Source organism: Bos mutus, chromosome 5 (genome assembly GCF_027580195.1).
Source record: "Bos mutus isolate GX-2022 chromosome 5, NWIPB_WYAK_1.1, whole genome shotgun sequence".
In the NCBI taxonomy this organism is placed as follows: domain Eukaryota; kingdom Metazoa; phylum Chordata; class Mammalia; order Artiodactyla; family Bovidae; genus Bos; species Bos mutus.
In genome coordinates this window covers 85593659-85615846 of record NC_091621.1, presented here as the reverse complement: position 1 = coordinate 85615846, position 22188 = coordinate 85593659, and the positions used below count along the sequence as shown (strand labels likewise).

The following is a 22188-nucleotide window of genomic DNA, read 5'->3' as shown; positions in this document are numbered from 1 at the left end:
AGGCAGTGAATTTTTAACAGAATCTACAAAAGTGGGAGCAGGGGGTTTTGCCTGCTTTTATTTCCCACTGCTATTACTTTCATCCCACAGACTAAGGCCTGATATATAGAGAAGAAAAACCCTGAACACATGAATAAAAAAGTTAATGTAAAAAGGTAAATTTTTTGTTTACAGAAAGCTATCAGGTATAAGGATGGAAGTCTTTATGTTTACTTTTCTATTACTTTGGTCACCATGATTGACAAACACTTCTTAGGGGAAAGAAAGTGAAAGCATTAGTTGCTAAGTTATGCCTAGCTCTTTGCGACCCCATGTACTTAGCCCACCAGGCTCCTTTGTCCACGAAGTTTTCAAGGCAAGAATACTGAAGTGGGGTGCCATTCCCGTCTCCAGGGGAACTTCCTACCCAGGGATTGAACCCAGGTCTCCCACACTGCAGGCAGATTCTTTACCATCAGGTAAGACTTCTTGGGGGCGTGGTGGGGCTCACTGATATGAATCTCTGGGTGTGTGTGGAGTGATAAGAAAAAGGTCTAGGGGAAACAGTTTCACCCTTTCAGGAGCATGTCATTAATACCTACCTTGGGAATAGCCAGCTTGTCTTTTTCAGAGCTTTCTTCAGAATCAGAGCAGGTGTAGTTTTCACTGAAGGACACGATGGGGTTCACCCTGGGCTTGTGAATGGCCTGGATGGTGAGTTGCGTGCTGAGGAGGTTGCTCACTGCCCTCAGTGATGTGCACACGTTGGGGGGCAGAGAAGGGTCTGCCAGGAGGTCAGTGATAAGGCCGTGAGCTTCGCCCATCACGGCAATATCCACAGTGATGCTGGTTCCTGAAGACTAAGACACCAAACACAGGAGGTTGGGTGAGAAAGGCTTGAGGCTGGAGGCACAGGAAGGGAAACTGGGCTTTTTAGAAAAAGTGGACCAAAGGGTGATAGTAAAGTAACATGCAAATCACATTTCTGTTTCAAATTTTGCCCAAATTTGCCATATCTTTTTGCTATTTTTGTGTTAATAGCACATTTTTTACTGCTAGACCCTGTAGACTTTGAAGAAACAAAAAGATAAAAATTATTTTTTTAAATAAAAAGCTTCAGGAAACAAAAAAAATGTTCATATCAATCACTCTTTATGAAGATCTCAACATTTTAATGTACTTCATATAGTAGTGAAAGAAAGTGAAGTTGCTCAGTCATGTCTGACTCTTTGCGACCCCATGGACTGTAAGCTACCAGGCTCCTCCGTCCATGGGATTTTCCAGGCAAGAATACTGGAGTGGGGTGCCATTTCCTTCTCCAGAAGATCTTCCCAACCCAGGGTTTGAACCCAGGTATCCCACATTGTAGGCAGACGCTTTACCATCTGAGCCACCAGGGAAGTTCACTTACTTCATATAGTTAAGTCTCCATCAATAGACGAATTGAAAAAAATGTGATATGACATATATATACACATACACACACACCCACATATATATAATATATATATGGTTGGCCAAACAGTTTGGGTTTTTCATATAATCTTACGAATTTTATATAGACACACACACACACACGTGCATATGTAAATATATGCCAGGCTTCTCTGTCCATGGAATTCTCTAGGCAAGCATACCTGGGTGGGTAGCCATTCCCTTCTCCAGGGGATCTTCCCCATGACCCAGAGGTTGAAACCTGGTCTCCCACATTGCAGGAAGATTCTTTACTGTCTAGCCACCAGGAAAGCTCACACACACATACACATATATATTTATGTACATATTATGTATAATATACTTATGTGCATTATATATATATATATATATATATATATAATGGTATACTACTCAGTCATAAAAAGTTTCATTCTGAAAAGTAACATTAATATACTATAAAATTTTAATTTTAGTAATATTCTCATATGATATTTGAGCCTGGTGTGTGGTAATTATTCAATTAATATTAGAAACATAAGAAGCACCTCATTGTGCTGTTCAGATTCACAAACTGTCCCTCTTGTTGTCAGGAATAATAGAAATTTCTGTTCTGGAATTCTGTGGCACATCTGTCATATTCTGCCAAACTGCTTCTCAGATTCAGAGTTATTACTCTATACTTGCTAAAGGAATGAAGAACATAAAACACAGAGGACAGGGATTTCTTACAACCTGCTGGTCAGGCTAATGTAGACAGGAAGATGTGGGAGCAAGGGAGAGCACAGGCAGGGTCAAGGTTCATAAGGTAGACGAAGCTGAAGGATGGTATGCAGACGGCTGTTAATACTGGAATGGTGCTGCAGTATGAGGCACAGGGAGGCAAGAATACTGGCGTGGGTCACTGCTCCATTCTCCAGGGGATCTTCCCACCCCAGGGATTGAACCCAGGCATCCTGCATTGTGGGCAGATTCTTTACCAGCTGGGCCACCAGCGAAGCCCACGAGGAAGCCACATAACTTTAAATTGAATAACAGTGACGGATGTGCAGGTTTTGGAACTAGGCTATTTGATCCAAATTCTGACTCTTGACCCTACCACTTTCTATCGCATGATCTCTGGCACATTAGTGAGCTCTCTGTACTGTGTGACTTCTCCATCTGTAAAATGGATATAGTATAGTACCAGCCTCAGAAGGTTATTTTAATAAGAATTAAAGAGCAGGGACTTCCCTGGTGGTTCAGTGCCTGAGAGTCTGCCTTCTAATGCAGAGGATGTGGGTTTGATCCCTGGTTGGGTAACTAGGATCCCACATGCCACTGAGCAACTGAACCTATGTATCGCAATCTCTGAGACTGAGTGTTACAACTAGAGAGAAGCCAGCGAACTACAAAGAAAGATTCTACTTGGTGCAATGAAGATTCCAGGTGCTGCAACTGATGCTCAATGCAGCCCGAAATAAAAAATTAAATTAAAAGAGGACTTAAAAAGTAGATTATATACAAGGCACTTACAATTGTGCTGGTTATAAGTGTCCAATAGTGATAATGATATAAATAATAGAAGTGATAATTCTGGAGATTTTCAGCAAGAAGTTATTAGAAGTTAGGCTACATAGTTGGGAGAAAATAAACTTTAATCATTCTGACAACAGACTTAAAAATGAACTCCAGAGATATGAAAAATTTAAATGTATAAAATTATCAGATTATTAAAAGGAAATATGGGGGACTACTTTATAATTTGGGGATTAGGAAGACTGCTAAAAGTAATATAAATGGCATAAATTGTCAAGAAAACACCTAACAGATCTGATGAAACACAAAACTTCTCATAAGAAAATACGCTATAAGCAAAGGTAAAAAACAAACAGTCCATGAAAAAATACCTGCTACCCAGAGAAGATAAAACATATGTGAATAAAAGGCCTCTAAAAAAATAAAAGTCATTAGAGAATTCCCTGTGGTTTCACTGCTGAAGACCTAGGTTCAATCCCTGGTAGGGGAACTAAGATCCTACAAGGTGTACAATGGGACTACATATATACATATATATACACACACACACACATATATATAAATCAATAAATGATAAACTGGGAGAAAGAGAATGAATATACAATTCAAATATAATTTAACCATCAAATACAAAAAAAGCTACTTGCCTCATGAATGTTTAAGATACAAATTAATGCAATAAAAGCAATGTTTACTTATTAAATAAAAAATAATAAAAGATTACTAGCACCAAGTATCAGTAATGGGTTGAGGAAATGAGCAGTAAGTAAAAGCAATACAATATTTTTGGCAAGAAGTTTTTGCTGAACCTATCAATTTATAGTTTAAATGTACATATTCTATGATCTAGCAAGACAATGTAGACATCCAAAGAAAAACTACATTTACACAAAAATACAAAGACAAGACCACAAAGGGCACTGCAATGTTCTGATAACAATCAAAGAGTGCGGCCATAAATGCATATCAACAGAGACATTTTTAAAAAATGTTACAATATAAATATAAAATATCATGTACTTGTTTTAAAATATTTGGGTAGATCTGTAAATGTTTATTTGGAAAAATATTTATAAAATATTGTTCTGTGGGGAAAAATGTATGTCACAGAAAAAGTGAACATGTATTTTCTTTGTAATCAGAAAAATATGATAATTATGAAAATACCCAGCATCCATGAAGGTATCTAGTCTTATAGCAATAGCAAGGATAAATTATTCTGTAAAGCTATCATATAGAAACTATGACTTTTCATACTAGAATAATACGAGTAGCAATAGTAATACTGGTGGATAATAATGGTGACAGCTGATATTTATTCAGCACAAGTCTACAAGGTAAGTACTATTATTTTTTTATTTTTATTAGTCAAAAATCACTTGCCAAATAACTGAGTCAAAAATAACTCTGCATCAGATAGCTGGAGCATGAAAACGTCAGGCTGCAAATACATACTCTATTTCCACAGCCCCAGAGCTGAGCTAGCAGGACGAAATAAATACCGAACGTTTTCATTGTACGTTACTAAATATATCTGTAATTATTTAATCATTTTGCCATGTTTTTCTCTCTCTGTAGGTTTAAATATGTTCCATGAACTGACATGAAAATTTTAGTGTAACATTAATAGTTTTAGGATATATGATTATGTTTATTTCACATATTTACTTACATGGTTAACTTCAAAAATGTCTGTGAGAAATGCTACGGAATTAGTTTAACATTCCCTTTTAGAAATGTATTCTCAAATACATCTCTATTTATTATTATTCTGAGAAACTCATCCGGTATGATCTTCTTAAACAGTAACATACATTTCTTCCCATGTTGTTCTAATAAACTTAATCTACTACTTAATCACTGTACTGTTACGTTAGAAAATTGAAAGTTTAAATCAAACTTTGTAATCAGGACATAAAATTTCAAGATGTTTTGACAATAAAATTAACAGTTTATATTCTAATGGCTAATAATTTAACACATTTCCTCAAAATGGTCTCAATGCATAAAACTTACAAATCTGAAGAAAAATCAGAATACATTCACTGAAAATTATGAATACACTTTAAAATAAATTATTGGTGAGAAAACAAGTCTATCTTATAATTCTCTAATTTTATGTCTTTTTAAAACACTTTTTAAAAAGTAATGGATGAATTTCTTATATATACTCAGAAAAAAACCAAATGCCTAAAAAATTGAAAAGTAATTTTAAAATAAAAACAGAACTGAAAACTCATCCTTACAAGCGAATGTCAGTATTACATAAGAATTTAGAAAACAAGTACATTATGTAATTCAGTGCTATAATACTGTTGCTTTCGTGAAAGCAAATGTCTTCAAGTGAAAACAAAAGCAATATTCAGGCTAATAAAAAGCAAATTATCCAGAATGGAAATTGGCTAAGAAACCAGACACTTTTACTATTGAAAAAGTCCCCCTACTGTTATAAACTCAGGACTTTTCTTTTAGTTTTATGATTTTAAAATTATATAACAGTTAAAAGTTTATCACACATAAGAAGTTATCAGTTTTTGGCTCAAATAACAAGAGGCTTCAATGAGGCATGAAATCTAAACCCAACCATCACATTCATTTGTCACAAACTCGCCAAGACTAACCACACATGAATTGCTGAAACACAGAAAAGATACATGGGCTGCTATTTCAATAAACAGAAGGCAAACTATACAGACCCAGACACATTCAGGGAGTCAATTTAAAGAAATTTCAGGGGAGCGGGGCTTTGGCTGATTGGTAGTGTTTTTTCAAACAAAAATACAAAATATGAAACATCACGCAGTGACTCACACAGAGGCTATTCCCACACCTATTCAATTTTCAAAATAATTCAATTTCTAAGTATACCAAATAATGCTCAGTAAAATTTTCATTTAACTGGTGAAATCTTAGATAGTGATAATAAACACTAAAGGTTAAGTTTATATTAAAGCTACTTTAAATGAAAGTCTTAAGCTAACAGCCTGAAATCATCTTTGAGTGCAATAAATAACCCTACTGAGCATAAAACCACAGTTGAGTCTTTTTATGGTGCACATGATCAAACGAATCTTTTCTTAAAAGGAGTGACCAAGCAATAAAAAAACATTTTACTTTGCATGCTATCCTTATAATGGAAACATTTATATTTAACATTTAAGAAAATGCAAGTATAATTTTCTGGGTCCTATTTAAATGACAACCAAATTTGGATTGCCACCTTTAAATAGAAAATCTGGATTTTCAGTCTGATAAACAGTGGAGTAAAGTGCAGTTTTATAAATCAAACCAAAAATAACCAGTTCTTTTGGTAAATCCACCACTTTTCAAAGCACCCGGTTCTTTCAACATCTTCCTTCACCCCTTCATCTCCATCCAGTCTATTTCACCATCTCCAGAAAGTCTACCCCATGTTAGTTGCTATGGTAATAATCTAGTTTGCTTCCAAGTTACTTTACTCATCATAAACCAAAGACCCAGAAAAGCTGGAGTTAGAGATAAGTTAAGGAAACAACAACAAATACACTTAGAAATAACATTAAATGTAACTCCTAGGCTAGGCATGTATCAACCAATTCAATTATAGAAAATTTGTTTTTATGGTCACTACTTCTGTGGTAAAACTTTGAAATTACACTACTGGTATGATAAAGGGCAAAGATTTGAACATGTGTAGGGGTCAGAAAAAACTTATACTCTAGGTTGAACATCTAAATGTCTAAACTACTGTAAGCTTCAAATTATAAAAAATTTGACAAATAAATCTATTTGATCAAATGACTAACAGAATGTAAAACAAAATTATGTATATTTAATTAACATGACAGATTATTTACTGAGGTCCTGTGTTTGGGTTTCTACCAACATGTTATTCAGTAATGGAGAATTTCTTTTTGTTAAAGAATGTTAAATTTTATTATAATTACATCATTCAAAAATTAGTTTAATTTTAACTGGTAGTAAATGCTTATCCATGACTAAGTAATAAACACAGAATAAAGCAAAATTATAAAAGGCATTTGTGAAAAGTCATAGAAATGGAGAATTCTTCAAGGAAAAAAATCATTCAGAAGTCTTAAAAGATAACTATAGGAACAAGGTAAATAAAAACAAAGTAAACAAGCATTATTTCACTTCAAGAAAGTGAAGGTGCCCAACAGTAAAATCAGAAAGGGTTTGAGAAAATTGATGTCAACATCAATTAGTGATTCAACATGATTATCTGGTATAGAGGATGAAGACAATGCATCCAATTCTTGACAAAATTTTTTGGGATGGCATCAGTATAGTCAAGCTATGGCTCTTCTCCCTATATATTTTGAAGCAAATTTAAATTGATAACAATGCAATAGGCTAAATACATCCCTGCTCAAAGGCAGAAGATGTAGTAATTCTCCAGTCTTCTGACTGAGTGAATCATTTGATATGTCACTTGCTTTGGGCATTAATTTATTCTAACTGGAGGAAAATAACTGGAAGCAGCACAAAAGCCACTCTTCATAATTCTACATGAAACTCAAAGATAGCTTACAAATGTAAAAGCAATAGAGGTAATTATCTAGACAACCAAGTCAAGTTGCTGTATTCCTCAAATTACACCATTTTTTTTAATTCAATATTTTATGTTTTGTGATGGTTTCCAAAATCAACCATGGCTTTTCTTGTATGAGATATTGTATCCATTGGAGCAATCAGGGTCTCCCCTTGAAAAATCAGAGAACTAGCCTGGATCTTTCTAAGATCCCTCCCAGATTCTTTACTGTCTGAGCCACCAGGGAAGCCCTCCAATTGTATAAGTTGAAAGCATTTCTTTATATAACATACATATATACATATATCAGAGAAGAAAGGAGGAAATAATTTTCAAACTATCTCTTGGCTCATTAAGGGTTTTAAATTATTTTATTTTTAAAATTTATTTTATTGAAGTATGGTTGATTTATAACATTGTGTTAATTTCTGCTGTATAGCAAAGTGATTCTGATATATATATATATGTGTGTGTGTGTGTGTGTGTGTGTATTCTTTTTCATATTTTTTTCCATGATGGTTTATCACAGGATAGTGACTGCTATACAGACATAAATTTTTTTAAGTATTATGTAGACTTTGAAAATTTATTTCACTGATTGCTAATCCTATTCAAGCTTTACTTCTAACTTATAATTGAGTCACTGATGCTGTTTCCTTCTTATAGTGAAACGTCTAAAGTACAGTGAATACTTATGGGGAATGGGCTTCCCACATGGCTCAGTGGTGAAGAATTCACCTGCCAATGTAGGAGACTCGGGTTCGATCCCTGGGTTGGGAATATCCCCTGGAGAAGGAAATGGCAACTCCCTCCACCATTGTTGCTTGGGAAATCCCACAAACAGAGGAGCCTGGTAGGCTACAGTCCATGGGGTTGCAAAAGTGTCAGATAGACTTACTGACTAAATAGGAACAAATTATGGGGAATAGACTATACTCTGGGACTTCCACTCCCAATAGTTGAGTTGCACTTTGCCAAGGGTCAGTTTTGTTTTGGTCCTAAATCTATTCAGACCAGTTGTAACTGTCACTGCAACTTATATGCTAATAAAATATCTATAAACCAGTGATATTTGAACAAATAATGGAATAGTTTCTATAAAAATTAAACTGAATAATTTTAAAGACTGCATAAAAGATTCATAAAGACAAAGCCCTGACATCAATTTCTGTTAAGTAGGGGTGAAACAACTGCAAAGATTCAACAAGAAAATGATAACGTGCCTGAAAAATTCTCAACTCAGAATGTGTCTAAATGCCTAAGTCAATCCTACTGTTAAAAAAAAACAAAAAATAAAAAACATGAACCTGGTAGTCATATGGGTATGCTGCATGTAAGATAAATTGGGACTCTAATTAATATAGTAAAAACATACACAAAGAGAAACTCTCTTGGCTTTTCATCAAAAATGTGTGAAATCCCCATCATCACAAATAGAGTTAAATATATATTACTAGAGGTACAGAAAATATGTTTATGATTCTCTGCTTTAAAAACTTTTAAAATTAACAGACCAATTACTAATTAAGAGGATGCTATACTATTTCGAACCCAACAGCTTCTTTCGCTTGAAATGAGACACAATATAATGGTCAGGTCAAAGTTATTCATCACTATTCCTGGAACAAGGGAAAGACAGTGAAGTTTGGTTTATGAATTAGCACATTATATACAAAAAGTTACAAATGTATATTTTCATCATGTATATAATTCAGAAGGTGTTATATATAAGAAGTTGGAACAAAGATAAAACAGTGGGATATTAAAGGAAGTTTTCTTCATTTATCAATATCAAATTTTTATTTTATCTGGTTAGTACATGGGGCCTTTGTGGAGAGGAAATGGAAACCCACTTCAGTATTCTTGCCTGGAAAATCCCATGGACAGAGTAGCCCAGTGGGCTACAGTCAGTCCGTAGGGTCGCAAAGAGTTGGACATGACTGAGCGCAGACACACACACAGACAGACAGACACACACACACACACACGGTGCCTTTAAGAACACAGGATCTAGAATCAGAATCAGATAGCTTGTGTTTAAATTTCAGATCTGGTGTGATTTGGGGCAAGTCACTCATCTCCTTAGCTCTTGTATTCTCATTTCTAGAAATAGGGTAAAAATAATATCCACTGTATAGTATTATTGATGATTCAATGTGATCAGGTACATAAAGACCTCAGTAGAGGGACAAATAGATTCAAGGTATTAGATCGGATAGACAGAGTGCCTGAAGAACTATGGACGGAGGTTCATGACATTGTACAGGAGGCAGTGATCAAGACCATCCCCAAGAAGTGCAAAAAGGGAAAATGGTTGTCTGAGGAGGCGGCCTTACAAATAGCTGAGAAAAGAAGAGAAGCTAAAGACAAAGGAGAAAAGCAAAGATATACCCATGTGAATGCAGAGTTCCAAAGAACAGCAAGGAGAGATAAGAAAGCCTTCCTCAGTGGTCAAAACAAGGAAATAAAGGAAACAATTGAATGGGAAAGACTAGAGATCTCTTCAAGAAAATTAGAGACACCAAGAGAACATTTCATGCAAACATGGGCACAATAAAGGATAGAAATGGTAGGGCCCTAACAGAAGCAGAAGACATTAAGAAGAGGTGGCAAGAATACACAGAAGAACTATACAAAAAAGATCTTCATGACCCAGATAACCATGATGGTATGATCACTCACCTAGAGCCAGACATCCTGGAATTTGAAGTCAAGTGGGTCTTAGGAAGCATCACTACGAACAAAGCTAGTGGAGGTGATGGAATTCCAGCTGATCTATTTCAGTTCCTAAAAGATGATTCTGTGAAATTGCTGCACTCAATATGCCAGCAAATTTAAAACTCTCAGCAGTGGCCACAGAACTGGAAAAGGTCAATTTTCACTCCAATTCCAAAGAAAGGCAATGCCAAAGAATGCTCAAACCACCTCACAATTGCACTCATCTCACACTCTAGCAAAGTAATGCTCAAAATTCTTCAAGCCAGGCTTTAACAGTATGTGAACCAAGAACTTACAGATGTTCAAGCTGGATTTAAAAAAGGCAGAGGAACCAGAGATAAAATTGCCAACATCTATTAGATCATTGAAAAAGCAAGACAGTTCCAGAAAAACATGTACTTTTGCTTTAATGACTACGCCAAAACTTTTGACTGTATGGATCACAACAGACTGGAAAATTTCAGGAAATGGGAGTACCAGACCACCTTATCTGCCTCCTGAGAAATCTGTACGCAGGTCAAGAAGCAACAGTTAGAATCAGACCTGGAACAACAGACTGGTTCCAAATTGGGAAAGGAGTATATCAAGTCTGTATATATACTGTTTATTTAACTTGTATGCACAGTACGTCATGTGAAATGCTGGGCTGGATGAAGCACAAGCTGGAATCAAGATTGCCGGGAGATATATCAATTGCCTCAGATATGCAGATGACACCACCCTTATGGCAGAAAGCAAAGAAGAACTTAAAAGCCTCTTGATGAATGTGAAAGAGGAGAGTAAAAAGCTGGCTTAAAACTCAACATTCACAAAATGAAGATCATGGCATCCAGTTCCATCACTTCATAGCAAATAGATTGGGAAACAATGGAAACAGTGACAGATTTTATTTTCTTGGGCTCCAAAATCAATGCAGATGGCAACTGCAGCCATGAAATTAAAAGACACTTGCTCCTTGAAAAAAAGCTATGACCAACCTAGACAGCATATTAAAAAGCAGAGACGTTACTCTGCCTACAAAGGCCCATCTAGTCAAAGCTATGGTTTTTCCAATAGTCATGTGTGGATGTGAGAATTGGACCATATAGAAAGCTGAGCACTGAAGAATTGATGCTTTTGAACTGTGGTGTTGGAGAAGACTCTTGGGAGTCCCTTGGACCACAAGGAGATCCAACCAGTCCATCCTATGGGAAATCAGTCCTGAATATTTACTGAAAGAACTGATGCTGAAGCTGAAACTCCAATACTTTGGCCACCTGATACGAAGAACTGACTCACTGGAAAAGACCTTAATGCTAGGAAAGATTGAAGGTGGCAGGAGAAGGGGACCATAGAGGAAGAGATGGCTGGATGGCATCACCAATTCAATGAACATGAGTTTGAGTAAACTCTGGGAGTTGGTCATGGACAGGGAGGCCTGGTCTGCTGCAGTCCGTAGGGTTGCAGAGTCGGACACAACTGAGTGACTGAACTGAACTGAGATTGCCTGGCCTCCAGGACATGTTTGAAAAATATTATTTAGCCCTGTATCATAATTATTTTGCCTTGAAAAAGACTGTGTGTGAAAGGGTACATATTGTATGTGTGTGTTTGTCTTCTACATATACTGGGTCTATAGTTTCTTTATAAATGGAGGCAACATACAGATATCATTTCTCTACCAATGTAAAGAAACACAAACAACAAAAGCAAAATTTTAAATAGTTTCCCTTTTTATTCTAGGTAAATGTAGTCATAAAGATTGTATTCCCTACTCCCATAGACTCCGAGTATTTTGGAGCTGAATTTTAGGCTCTTAGAAAGTGATTGTACAGAAGTCCTGGTTTCATTTAGTATGGTTGACTGCCCTGGTATGATTTATAACGCACTACGAGAAAGGGATTCTGAAAGCAGGCATCTCAGCTCCATTGTTGGCAGTTTTTTTTTTTTTTTCTCCTTTCTATTTAGTCATCTTGGGAGGCACCCTGGGAGGCAAACACAGCATGGGAAGAACATTCTCAGGATGAAAAGGGAGTTGGGATAAGGGAGGAATAAACAGTATAAGGCATGACAAATAAAGGAGTCACTGGGACTTTTCTTACCCAGCCTTGGTCTTAATGCTGGGAAAAAGATGCCTATTGGGCTTTGGGGAGCTGTCTCATTCTATTTCTCTAAAGCAGTTTGCCACCCCTCACCCTTCAAATCTTTCTCTCTGATACCAGTAAGCAGTCTTTTAGTCTTTAGTGTCCTAAATTCACTTAGGAGATGAGCTGGGTTCGATAAATGATCTTTGGTGTATTACTGGTTCTGACCTCAGAGCTAGCAAAATTGCATATGTGTTTATACTTTCATAGGACCCATTTATAATTTTAGACTTGAAGTTGGTTGGGAAATTTTTTAAAAATGAAATCATGTGAACAGTTTGCAGTAACTCATTGTAGGCTGAACCTTGGCTAAATGTCATCCTAAGGAAGCAGATGTTTGCTTATTTTAATTTTCTGGCAGGGAATATGAGTTGACCTTTGGATTTTCTCCTTAAGATAATATATATGTACAGTAGGAGGAAAACATATAGGGCCCTTCATTAAACTGCTTTCTAAAAACATCTTGCTTGGTTAGGCTCATTTGAGATGTGAGTCGCAGAAAACTCTAGCAGTTGCCAGAATTCTTAACTTCCTTCTCCTTTGATGTTCAGAGAACATTCCGTGTTACCAAATAGGATGTACATGTACATGGCCTTATGTTCTTACATATTTCCCTGCAATCTGTCTGCAAATAAGCCTAAAGCTGTTAAAACAGTCCTTTCGTTTATGTTTTCTAAGATCTTCAAGACACTAGCAAATTCACCCAATATCCTCAAAAATAACAATGATCAAAGAATACTGTTTTATTATTTAAGGAAATAAAACATAGTTACGACATCGCTTACTCAAGTAAGAACCTGTTATCTCGAAGAAGATAACCTTAGCTGCCATTGATTTGCAGGCTGGTTCTCTCTTTTTCTTCTCATTATGAAAGATGAGGTGGCTGTCAAAGCTAGGAGGAATTCAGGTAATGGACCATTCCTGTGACTGCTCATGCAGATGAATTGGGAAGGCTTGGTTAAGTATAAGTTGCTATGTAAATAAAACCCATGATTATTTCTGTTAGATTCTCTAATTGATTATTTCTGGATTCTCCGACTGACTATGAACTTGTAAATATTATAGAAAAAAATCAGTCTCTGACATAAGTATGAACCCCAACATAAGCATAAATGATGGTTTTTTGTTTTTTGTTGAATTTTTTGTTGAATTTTAAGAATTGCTATTAAACTTAAACGTGAAGGTTTCTGTTTGCTTAGCCTAGAAGCAATTTCAGTGAACAACAGATGGCAGTCTTCTGCCTTTTAAAAAGAACTCCGGTTGTCTGAACATCTTTTTGAATGGGTGCTGCTCCCTAAGTAACAGGAAGAGTTTTGTTTCTTTTTTCACAGAAAAAAAGAAAAAAAAACAAAACAAAACACAAAATCCTTACATAACACTATTAGTAGAAAGTAAATAAAATATCCTAAATTGTGTTATACCTCTCAGGATCATTGTTAATGTGGAACTAGATTTATATCCTTAAGAATTTGTCTCAATTACAAACATTTCATCTCTGTCATCTTTCTCCATTTTTATAATCAACCCATGGTAAACATAAGCCATTTTCATACACAATTTGATGTAAAATTTTTTTTTCATGTGCAGTTTTCTACTGTGTTCAAATAGTCATAAAACACAATCATCAAGACACACATTATTGCACAGGGTTTTGTGTGCCTGCATGGGTTGCAAAGAGTCACAGGCATGTATTAGCAGCTGCTTTATTCCCATTGTATTGTCTTCAGATTCTTGCCCACCTTGGTGCAATGGGCACTTACTCGACACTACTGAATTGCTTCCACCACTGTGGCTCAGATGGTAAAGAATATGCCTGCAATGCAGGAGTCTTGGATTCAGTCCCTGGGTTGGGAAGATCCTCTGGAGAAGGCAATGGCTACCCACTCCAGTAATCTTGCCTGGGAAATCCTGTGGACAGAGGAGCCTGGCAGGCTACAGTCCATGGGATCACAAAGAGTCAGACACAACTGAGCAACAAACACACACATACGCACACACAAACGCGGCTGATTCAGGGGATTTTCAAAGCATGCTGCAGCAGCATCCGCACTGGTTGCAATGTGAATGCCTTTGGGGGTATCCTGTACTTCATCCGCTGGAAGCACCAACACCAAAAACAAACAGCTGAAAAACCCTTGGAGCCGTAACTTTTGAAAAACCTTCCATTTCTGACCAGTTCTCACATATATTCAGAGAACTTCTCTTACTGCATTTGTGACAGTTTTCCATTCAGCTTTTGGTTGCAATCACTTGATGAAAGCTTGTCTTCCTCTGTTTTTAAAAACTGGAGTATAATTGCTTTATACTGTTGTGCTAGTTTCTGCTGTGCAGAAAAGTGAATCAGCTATATGTATACATATATCCCCTCTTTTTTGGATTTTAGGCTGCAAGTTTGAGGAGGACAATGGAAATGCTAATTTTTGCTCACCAATTTAACCCCAGAGTCTTCCTTAGTATCTGGTACTTTTCAGGCATTCAGTGTTACTAGAAATGAGTGCAGTCATAAGCAGCATTCTCTAAACATCTAAAAATAAGTAAATTTCCTCTCTCTGGTGTTCTATTTTGAAGAAATGTAAAAAAACAAATTACATTGTCCAAGGTATTTTCTTAAAACAAGTAACTGAAATCTCTAGAAGCCATCCTAAAACATGTAACTTTTTAGCACAATATCAGATAAAAACTGAGAATTATTAGACTAATACTGAAATCATGAATAAAAACTATATTCAACAAACTGATTCTGGAACAACTACTATACAGAAAATAGTAAAACTGCCAAAAAGAAGTAAGTACTGATAAAAGAAAGCAACTTTACATCTTTCTATAATCTGTTATATATATGAAAGGAGTAATTAAGTAATAGGATTGAGATATAAGAATGAATATTTTCTGGAAAAGAGAAAAATCTTAAAATGAATGGAGGTAGAGAAAGAATGGCCTTTAGGGGGACACAGTTCAGTTCAGGTTGAAAAGGGTGAAACTGTGAATAGCTTGCTGACTATAGCTAATAATACTGAATTGTATATTTGGGTGGCCCTAGTGGTAAAGAACCTGCCTGCCAATGCTGGAGATGTAAGAGAAGCAGGTTCAATCCCTGGGTGGGGAAGATCCCCTGGAGGAGGAAATGGCAACCCACTCCTGTATTCTTGCCTGGAGAATCCCATAGACAGAGGAGTATGGCTGGCTACAGTCCAAAGTGTCAGAAACAGTCAGACACAACTGAAGCGACCTAGCACGCAAGACAGTAGATCTTTTTCCTTCCATTACAAGGGAAAAAAATGTGTTACTACACATGGTGACAGATGTTAACTGATTGACTGTGGTACTTGTTTAGTAACACACACAAATATTGAATAATTATGCTATACATTGAAACTAGTATAATGTCTTGTGTTGACTATACCTAATTTTTGTTTTGTTTTATTTTTTTTAAAGAAGGAAGGGTGTGTCTGGAGAACTTTGAGGGAACATATCAAGTCAGGAAGATGAGCCAAATTCAAGAGCTTTCATGAGCTACTAAAGGCCATTGGAAACCCCTGCAGGGCCATGATTTATTGGTGTGTGTGAAGGAAGGAGTCAGGCTGACTTTCGGGCTTTAGGCTTGGGCAGATGGGTGGATCTTCCCTGATGGCTCAGGGATAAAGAACCCGCCAGCAATGCAGGAGACACAGGAGACTCAGATTTGATCCCTGGGTTGAGAAGTCCCCCTGGAGGAGGAAATGACAACCTACTCCAGTATTCTTGCCTGGAAAGAAGCTTGGCGGGCTACAGTGAATGGAGTCTCAGAGTCAGATACGACTGAGCGACTGAGCATGATCATGAGATGGGCAGCTGAGAATCTTTCCTTAAGTTATTAGAGAAGGCAGAAGCTTTGGTGTGGGTGGTCAGATACTCAATAGTTAGGAAATATGTGATATTTACAGGATGATTATAGTTGCACATCAGGAGGGACCCCTGAACTGAAAACATGCATTTGGGTATTGACGACATGGACATGGCCCTAATGCTGCCATGGGAATATATAAGGAGAAGAGAGAAGTAGACAGAGGGCAGAGCCATAATCAATAGCAACTTTTAAAGGGGAAGAGAAACTCACAAAGAAAAATGAGAAAGGACAACAGAAAACCAAGAGTGTAAGGTCAAATAGGCCAAGAGAATGCTTTTGTCAATAGAGTGGAACGGTCAGCAGAGAGCAGTGAATTTGAGAGATTAATACATTCTGGAAAACTATCCATTATCTTAGCATCTGGAATGTCACTCCTGACATTAAAGAGAACAGTCTCAGTGAAGTGCTGATGCTGTGAGTCACACTGCAATCAACTGAGCAAGGAAAGGAAGATACGAAAATGGGAACGACATAGACAACTCTTCTGTGAAAACTAGTTGTACAATGGAAGGTAGAGATCTGTCCACATGTAGAGGGAAAGTGGGCTCCAAAGAGCTGCTGAGCAAGTGAGCAGACAAAAATGTTGAAGCGGGGGTCCCCGCTAGTGTGAGGGGTTTAAAACACAGTAAAGACAATGCAGGTGATAAATAGATCAAGGGATAAAAGAAGAAAGCAAAGGTTGAGGGGATTAATCTTTTACAACCAGGCATCTTTCTCATGGTGACAAAGAAGAATGTTAGTAGATTTGCAGGTGAGACTTTAGAGTCCTTACTCTTTGGCTTTTATTTACTCTGTAAATTAGTCCTGAGTCCCTGGTTGAGAAAGTGAATCACACGATGTTGAGGTTAGAGATGCAAAAAAGAATGAGGGATGTTTGAAAGAGGAATAAGAGCTGGCTAGATTCTCTAGCAATCCTGAAGGTCTAGCTGTTTGGAGACATGAATTCCAGTATGTTTTCTACATACTTTCTGGTGTTGCATAGCATGAAGATTTACATGAAAAGGCAATGAACTGAAAACAGGAAGGGTCTGCTAGATGGGAAAGAAAAAAGACTAGACAATTGGACTGGAGATCCTGGTGAGGTGGAGGAACAGGTGCAGAGTAGGCAAGAGCAGAAAAGCATGATTCAGAATGGGGGTAAGTGTTTGCATGAGAAAGATGGATACAGGCTTCCATGAGTAGACTAATCTCTCAGGCAGGCTTTCTGCTTTTTATTAGTAGAAAATAAGGTTGAAAAGGAAATATGAGGCCAGATTTTAGATGCCCATGAATGAAAGACAAGTTTCCTAATTCTATCAGTTGGCAATTGGGTGATGTCTGAGAAGGAAAATGATGTAATCTAAGAGGACACAGGGTTTGAGGAAGGTGAAGGTACAGCGTAGACGGAGATAGGTTAGACCAAGGTTGCCACAGTAATCAATATTTGAAACCAGGATATCTGCATCATGAACGACTAGGAAGGGAAGAGTGAGAGTAAAATTAAGAAGAATCAATTGTACTTGTAAACTGACTGGATATTGGGACATGAAAAAGTGCAGTGTATTTGTCCCTGAAGCAGTCTTCTTTACTCTGTCTGCAATATTCTCTCTGTTCCTTCTTTCAGGTATTTCTTTAAGAGTTTCTGCCTTCACAAAATAAAATGTGGATAGTTCACTTGTGAATGTATAAGTCCCTACTTCTTGCTGTTGTTTAGTCACTAAGCCATGTCTGACTCTTTGCAACTCCATGGACTATATCCTTACAGGCTCCTCTGTCCATGGGATTTCCTAGGCAAGAATCATAGAGTAGGTTGCCATTTCCTTCTCTAAGGGATCTTTCTGACCCAGGGGTCAAACCCTGTGTCTCCTGCAGGCAGATTCTTTGCCACTGAGCCACCTGAGAAGCCCGTAAGTCCATACTGGGTCTGACCAATTGTCTAAAAAAAAACATGTTTTCTTTGGATATACCATGGTCGTAGCCCTCCACAATGTTAAACTTCCAAGATGATGAGTGGATACTCATAAGAGCCTCAGATTATTTTAATACAATATAAAATCCTTTATAAATGTATTTTGAAACTCAATACATTTCAGTTTCTATAATTAATAAAAGAAACCATCAATTAAGTAATAAAGCTTCCAGACTTATAAATAGATCAAATGTCAAAACACTTTTAAATCAAATTTTTTGAGAATTTAGAATGCATTTTTCTAGAGAAATACTATTATACATGGTATCGCTTAATCCTAGGTTAGCCCACAAAAGTTTATAAAAGCACTTAATAATAAATGTGATAGCATTTTAAAATTTTTCATTGTGAATGCACCCTTTTTTCAATCACACAGCAATATTTTTAGAGACAAAATATTTTTTCAATGGTGTGATTCAAAAAGAGGAATATGGCGGCACTGAGATACAGTCATTTCTGCCTCACTTATTCAACATATTTTAACTTGAACATCTACTGGGTACCTGGGACTGTCCACACCCTCAGGCTCCAGAGATGAATGGGTTTGGACTGCTGCTCTCAAGCAACTTGCAGTCTAGTGGAAGATGTTCAAGGAAATGAAAGGGATCAGAGGATAAAACAGGAAACTGGAGGAACCTGTGGATATATTACCACTGCCTCTGGTTATTAGGAGAATGAAAGAAATTGTTTCTCAAAATTAAAATGGTCTCAAAATTTCTGGTCATGTGGTTCTCTTCCAAACACACTGAAAATTGCTGCTCCGAACGGTATCACCATTCTCACCTGTATCTGTCCCCCAAGCAGGATTTTAAAAAATAATAATAAAAAGCAATTCTCCAGAGAAGACAAGTGTGAGAGGGAAGAAGGATATAAAGATAACACGGGTGGATAAAGCACTTAGAAGATGATTGTGCCTGCATGCTAAGCTGCCTCAATTGTGTCTGACTCTTTGTGACCCTATGGACTGTAGGCCGGCAGGCGCTTCTGTCCATGGGATTCTCTGGGCAAGAATACTGGAGTCAGTTGCCATTTCCTTTTCCAGGGGGGTCTTCCCGACCCAGGGATTGAACCCGAGTCTCTTATGTCTCCTGCATTGGCAGGGGGGTGCTTTACCACTAGTGCCACCTGGGAAGCCAGTCATCACTCAGATATGAAAACCTCTTTTTTTCCAGGCATTTCCCTCAAAATCTTCAGCCCTTGGAACTCTCAGAGCTCCAATAGCCAAGTTTCATCTTGGAAACATGGATTTCAGGCCTCCCCAGCTTCCCATACCCCAGTAACATGTAGAGAACTTGAAGCCCCCTTGTCTCTTACAGGACTTGAGGGTCTGCTTCCTGACACCTAGTTTTAAGGGATGGGGTGAGCTTATCTGTGAATGATTTTGCATACAGAAAACACTTGTGTAAACTACTAAAACCTAGTAATATCACTTCTTGATTTTCCTGAAGGCAACTCCCAACACTAGAAATTACATTAGAAAGGGAATGACTTTCAAATTTTGAAACTAAGGTTAAGTAAACTTGCTCAAAGTTACACAGATAGTAAGTGGCAGAAGTCGAATTCCAATGTAGGAAGTCTAGGTCTATATGACTGATTACAATGCTAAGTATCTTGGGTAACTCTTCCTATATATGATCACCTGCTACTGCTACTGCTAAGTCGCTTCAGTCGTGTCCGACTCTGTGCGACCCCATAGACGGCAGCCCACCAGGCTCCCCCGTCCCTGGGATTCTCCAGGCAAGAACACTGGAGTGGGTTGTCATTTCCTTCTCCAATGCATGAAAGTGAAAAGTGAAAGGGAAGTCGCTCAGTCGTGTCCGACCCTCAGCGACCCATGGACTGCAGCCACCTACTTTTATGATATGGAAGTATCTTTGCCAATTTTTGACCCACTGTTAGTTTTGCAAATCCTTCCTTCAATTAATTATCAACTTACATCCCTGTTATCAAGGGGAACTTATTAACATCATCAGTAAACTTTTAAGAATTCCTGGTATACCCCCTTCCTTCACATCTTTCCTGAAAATCAAATTAAACTGTTTCCAGAACTAAGTTTTAGGGAAGACCAGCACTATTAATATTTATCCATCAGGAAAAATGCCATTTGTTCCTTCTCCCTATTTCTCCCGCTCAAGCCGGATCTCTTGTAATATTTGCTTCTGGAAGGAGAAACTAGTGGGCTTTGGTGGAGACTTCTGTGGCTACTACAAAAATCTGTCTTCATTTTCCTTTTAGGTGGTAATGAAAATTTTATAATGCATCTGTCTGAAAGTCTGGGTTAATTATTTCAGTTTAAGAAACTGGTTTCAGTTACAATCTGATTATATTCAGAATGTTACCAGAATTCAGAAAATAAACATGATTATCTTTGGATCAGCAGACCCCAGTAGTTCACCAAGATATTTAATAGGCAGACGGACAGAATTATAAAATTTTCTATGAGAAACATCTCAAAATGATACCCGTTCCTCCTCCTGTTTAGCAACAATGTGCTGCTGAGGAAAGGAGGAAATCAGGCAATAAAATAAGTCATTTGGTCATAAGATGAGTCACTCAGCACTTATGTCATAGATTTGTTTTCTTCCTTGCGGACATAATTGCTAGTTCAGTCAATGCTCCCATATGCCCTGAGTATAGCAATAATAGCATACTTAAGATGTACAAATGATGAACAATTTGTTGCAATTCAGCACAGATCCTTTAAGACAAAGATCTATGCAAAGAAGATAGAATAACTTTGAGAGTGATCTTTAAGATCATAATCTTGTAAGACTAATAAAACTGCTGGTTAAAAATGTGGCCTAGCTGTTTTTTTCTGGGGATCAAGAAGAAGGACCCAGGAAGAGACTGCTAGTGAAATTCTTCCTCTTTAGCAAAAATTTCAGTTCATTTTAATTTTATTTCATCTTAAAACAAGGATATTAGAAGTATGGTACAAGAGCTTCCCAATTAGAATATCCCATAAAAAATATATGCAAAGTATTATTAAAGTAAACACAACACAGAAGCAATGAATGTTTTCACACACTGATTCAGATGACAAACTAAAAACAGAAATTAATACAGACTGAAGTCTAACTAAAATAGCTTTGAACTGTCTTTCTTCTGGTTTTAATATTCCTTGCAAAGACTTTTCATCTACAGACAACTTCAACTTATTATACAGCGTATCATCATCCACACTCTAGAGAAGATTGTAAGAGGATCTCAGATGACCAATAAACAGGTCCTGTGGCTGCTGGATCAGCTGACAGATTTGACTGTGACTGTGACCTTAGGGACTGGGATAGCATTTTAACATTAAGGAGGATATGTCCAAGACATTGAGAAGTGCCTCAATTCTGAGCTCTCTTCAAACCACATACAGTGGATATTGTGACAACTCTCTATACCAGTCATGGTGATTTCAGCCATAAGGGCAAGAATTTGGTCCAGGATGGGCAGCCATTAGTCAATGTGAGTCTGAAATGAGATAGGAGAGAAACTTTGCTGCTTCTGGGAAAGGAAATCCTCTACCAAGAAGGAAGCCATGTTGCTGCTGCTGCTGCTGCTTTTAAGTTGCTTCAGTTGTGTTCAACTCTGTGCAACCCCACAGATGGAACCCCACCAGGCTTCCCTGTCCCTGGGATTCTCCAGGCAAGAATACTGGAGTGGGTTGCCATTTCCTTCTCCAATGCACACATGCATGCTAAGTCCCTTCAGTTGTGTCCGACTCTGTGCGACCCCATAGACAGTAGCCCACCAGGCTCCTCTGTCCACGGGATTCTCCAGGCAAGAATACTTGAGTGGGTTGCCATTTCCTTCTCTGGTGATGTTGCTACCAGCAGCCATCTTTGGATTGTAAGTGGAACCAGCTTTAGGATGGAGAAAATAGTGTAACAGTAGCAAAGTGGAGAGAATTAAAAAATCTAGGTCCATCATACAACATTACTGAGCCTTGAATTCACTAATCCTGAAGACTTTCTTCCTTTGGCCTTCCTATCACAACAGACAATGTATGTGTGGTGTGCTCAGTCGTGCCTGACTCTCCATGACCCAATGGTCTGTAGCC

General features: G+C 37.5%; 1 protein-coding gene across 3 annotated transcripts in view; it reads right to left on the bottom strand.

Annotated features, from left to right (window-relative positions):
• The window catches only part of PDE3A (phosphodiesterase 3A), a 376263-nt gene that overhangs the window by 75404 nt on the left and 278671 nt on the right, over positions 1-22188 (bottom strand). For all 3 annotated transcript variants that reach the window (XM_005911912.3, XM_070371160.1, XM_070371161.1), the window contains exon 3: positions 582-839. In XM_005911912.3, coding sequence (XP_005911974.3) covers positions 582-839 — 258 coding nt within the window. The remainder of the gene's footprint in view (positions 1-581; positions 840-22188) is intronic.